General features: G+C 43.1%; 1 protein-coding gene across 1 annotated transcript; it reads left to right on the top strand.

Annotated features, from left to right (window-relative positions):
• Window positions 1-636: 636 nt before the first annotated feature.
• LOC149191620 (uncharacterized) lies at window positions 637-1,647 on the top strand. The gene has a single exon (XM_089406721.1). It carries the CDS (start codon window positions 637-639, stop codon window positions 1,645-1,647), a length of 1,011 nt encoding a protein of 336 aa, XP_089262847.1.
• Window positions 1,648-1,902: the final 255 nt, after the last annotated feature.

Here is a 1,902-nt window from a genome sequence, read left to right as displayed (position 1 = left end):
GAGAGAGGAAAAAACCTATATAGATGTTCTCCAAGGATCCCAAAAAACCCTCAAAGGAATGATGAATACCAGATCAGGGCGCAAGAGTAACAGGGCTCCAATAGGAGCCTCAACCCCCCAAACCAGTAAATAATGAAATACGTCTCTTGGAACTGGAGAGGATTAGGTAGCAGGTTGAAAGAGGAAGCATTGAAAGGTATAGTGAGAATATACTCGCCTGACATCCTCCTCGTCCAGGAGACAAAGATGGAGGATATCCCTCTCCTCCAATCTAGTAAAGCTTTTTGGCAAAAAGGTCATGGAAGAGCGGTTAGTGCAAGAGGCGCTTCTGGAGGATTAGCCACCTTTTGGAACAGCGCCATATATGATTTTATTCAAGAAAAAAGTAGCCCCCACTGGCTTCTCACTCAGCTTCTCCACAAAGATTCTGGTCAACAAGTAAGTATGTTTAATGTTTATGCCCCTGTTTTGCCAGGCGAGAAAAAAATTTGTTGGAATTCGCTTCATTCTTTCCTTTCAGAGCAAAATCCTGGAAATATCATTATTGCAGGTGACCTGAATGTCACCCTTGCCCTTGATGAGAAAAAGGGAGGCTCCATTGTCAGGGACCCTGCCAGAGAATGGGTTGAAGATATAATGCTGGGCTGGGATCTGGAGGATATTAAACCATCTTCAGGTAAATTCACCTGGTCCAACAGAAGATTAGGCCCCAATCACATTGCTGCCCGTTTGGATAGATTCCTTGTCCATTCTTCTTTCCTGACATGCGGTCTTATGGCCACTTCTAAAATTCTTCCAAATCTCACTTCAGATCATAAGCCCATCCTTCTCGAGCTTTCCCGAGATGGTAATCTAGGCCCCATTCCTTTTCGTTTCAGCCCTTTGTGGATTCAGCAAGAAGGATTCCAAGAGGTGGTTTCGGAATCCTGGAATAGACCTGTCCAAGGCTCTCCTTTCTTTGTATGGGAAGAGAAAATTAGGGGCCTAAAAAGAAACCTTAAAGAGTGGGCTAAAACATTGAAAACCCCTACAGCCAAAAGAAAAGAAACTCTAAACAGTCTTGCTGCTCATCAATTAAATATGGAGCATAGTCCTGTATCTCAAAGTCTTCTCCAAAAAGAAGTCGAGCTTCAAAAAGAGGTTCACAGATCTAGCAGGGAGGAGGAAGAATTTTGGCGACAGAAGTCTAGGAATCTATGGTTGCAGTCTGGAGATAAAAACACCAGCTTCTTTCATAAGCAAGCCGAAGCCCGTAAGAATTTCAAATCAGTCTCTGAGATCCAATTCCAAAACACTGTGATTAAGGATTTTGATGGCATTAAGAGAGCTGCTTACTCCTACTTCCAAGATCTTTATTCGGCTCCTGAAGAACCAGCCATAGATCCTCATGCCTATCCGATTGATTTAATCCCCAAGTGCGTGCACGATTCAGATAATGCTATGTTGACAGCTCTGATCAATATGGACGAGCTTAAGAAAGTTCTGGACAGCATGAAACCTGATAAAGCCCCAGGCCCAGATGGGTTCTCTGTCAGGTTTCTTTTGTCTTACTGGTCAATAATAAAAAAAGATTTATTGAGAATGGTCAGAAAATCCCAAACTGTGCTAAGCTGGGCGGTGGCATCAATTCGGCCTTTCTCACCTTGATTCCAAAAGAGAAAGGCGCCTCAGACTTCAGCAGATTTAGGCCCATATCCCTGTGCAATTCCAGTTATAAGATGGTCACCAAAATTTTTGCCAACAGGCTTAAAAACATATTGCCAGACATCATCCCTGAAAAATCAAGGCGGATTCATAAAAGGAAGGAAGATTTTGGACAACATTGTGCTGGTGCAAGAAGCAGTTCACTCTAGCTGCCAAAGAAAAGAGAAAGGTATGGTGATTAAGCTTGATCTGGCTAAC

Source organism: Pinus tabuliformis, chromosome 2_2 (assembly GCF_031772625.1).
Source record: "Pinus tabuliformis cultivar Carrire ecotype Pingquan chromosome 2_2, CPIR1, whole genome shotgun sequence".
Lineage (NCBI taxonomy): Eukaryota > Viridiplantae > Streptophyta > Pinopsida > Pinales > Pinaceae > Pinus > Pinus tabuliformis.
This window is presented reverse-complemented; position numbering and strand designations above follow the sequence as displayed.

Bases quoted from the DNA above. Each gene is read 5' to 3' on its own strand.
- LOC149191620 (XM_089406721.1), top strand. From the start codon at position 637: ATGCTGGGCTGGGATCTGGAGGATATTAAACCATCTTCAGGTAAATTC.